This window comes from Acyrthosiphon pisum, chromosome A2 (genome assembly GCF_005508785.2).
Source record: "Acyrthosiphon pisum isolate AL4f chromosome A2, pea_aphid_22Mar2018_4r6ur, whole genome shotgun sequence".
Taxonomy (NCBI): Eukaryota; Metazoa; Arthropoda; class Insecta; order Hemiptera; family Aphididae; genus Acyrthosiphon; species Acyrthosiphon pisum.
The window spans coordinates 63335753-63337526 of NC_042495.1; the positions used below are offsets into that span (position 1 = coordinate 63335753).

The 1774-nt window shown below is 31.5% G+C and overlaps 1 protein-coding gene across 1 annotated transcript in view; it reads right to left on the reverse strand.

Moving 5' to 3' along the window:
- The window catches only part of LOC100169159 (plexin domain-containing protein 2), a 5348-nt gene that overhangs the window by 1869 nt on the left and 1705 nt on the right, over positions 1 to 1774 (reverse strand). The window contains exons 3-4 of the mRNA XM_029490788.1: positions 882 to 1042; positions 601 to 781 (exon numbers count right to left, since the gene is read on the reverse strand). Of these exons, the coding sequence (XP_029346648.1) occupies positions 601 to 781; positions 882 to 1042 (342 nt within the window). The remainder of the gene's footprint in view (positions 1 to 600; positions 782 to 881; positions 1043 to 1774) is intronic.

Here is a 1774-nt window from a genome sequence, read left to right on the forward strand (position 1 = left end):
TAGTCAACATAAATCAAACACAGTATACAATTTCAGGCTCATTACTTCACCCTGATAACCCTTCAAATGTTTTAACATCATTTTGACTTGAACTAAAAGAAAGAGTTATTCGAGATCCATATCAACCAGATATTAAATTATTACCCAGGACAAAAATAGGTCAAAATTATAGAAGTTTCCAAAAAAAGTGGCATGATTGTTTTAAATGGTTGGAATACAGTGTATCAAAATATAAAGTCTTTTGTTTTCCTTGCCGTATGTTTTTAAATTCTGGATCAAATTTAGGACAGGCTGATACAATTTGTGAGGGGGCCCTATTTTCCTTATTGCATAACCTGCGAATAAAGTCTGCGCACGCCTATGAGTAATACTGATTACTCTATCTCTATGGTAAAGAACTAACTATTTAAAACACAACGAATACGATTTTGGTAATATATTAGGGCAAATTGTGTATTCGCTTCGTTTCCATAGAGAGCAGTTGAATTGTAAACATAAAAAAAAGGAGGAGTTGATTAATCAACGCCGATGACCCATGAAGTAAAGTCTTAAATACGCCACTGTTTGTTCATATAGTATATAATAATAATAGTCAATTACGAGATTCAGATTTAACAGATGATTCAACACTAGAATTATCAACCACAGGAGGAGTAACAGTTGTCACTCCAGATGTACACATATCTTCATTAACAAGCTTCAATTTCTCACAATCTTTCTGGTGCCAGTCTTGACGATTGCGATCAACTCCTGATGAACATCGATTGTCGCACCAGAAACACTAGAGTACAACAAATATTTTAATTATCTTACATGACTTAAAGATAATATACTTAATCATAAAATTAAGTAAATTAGACTTATTATTTTGTATATATTACTTGGAAATTTGTGTCTTTTTTAATACAACTAGTACAATTTTTCTTCTCAAGACATGTTGGCAATGCAGTTAAAATTATAACAGTTCCATCTGTTACTTCTGTTTCTTCATCTTCATGGAATAATACTCTATGATATTCATAAACAGTTTTTCTTCTGATAACTATACATAAAAATAATAATATTATAATTTAACAGTGCCGCAACTACCGCAGGTGCAGGCGGTGCAGGCACCGCCTGATGGGCCTCGCAAGTATTTATGGGGGGGCCTCAAATTGTCCATAACCATACGTTATATTATAAAACAATTATAAAATCAAATAAAAGGATTCAATCATTTTGAATTTTGTATTTTCGTGTATATATGTAGGTCCTATTTCATTGGCTCAACAATACCTATGTATTTATTTTTATAAATAGGCATATTGTTTATTAACAGTCCGGTAACTGTGTTAATAAGTTTTGATAATATAAAGATTACAAGTGCGTTTTTATATTTAGATTCTGAGCGGAGCGAAAAATGTAGTTATTTGTTTTACAATAGTGTGTGTTTTTTTGTGTCTGTATACACGATTAGTGGTCGAAATAATGCTTATTTTTCAATTTCAGTATCTTGTTCAATGGGAAAGTGAATCTAGTCTAGTTGGTACTTTCGGGAGATCAAAATGAAAAATTTCGCAGTAGTTTTCAAAAGCACCGCGGAAAACAAATGAAAAATTAAGGGAAAACGGGAATTTTTACGCAAAATCGATTTATTCTGTATCCCTAAAACAAATTACCGTATATACATGCAATTTTCACTGGTTGTTTATATTCGCATTTTCTATACACGATAACATATTCAAATATTTTGATTTGTTTCGGACTGTTTACGTAAATTTTCAGTTTCCAATTT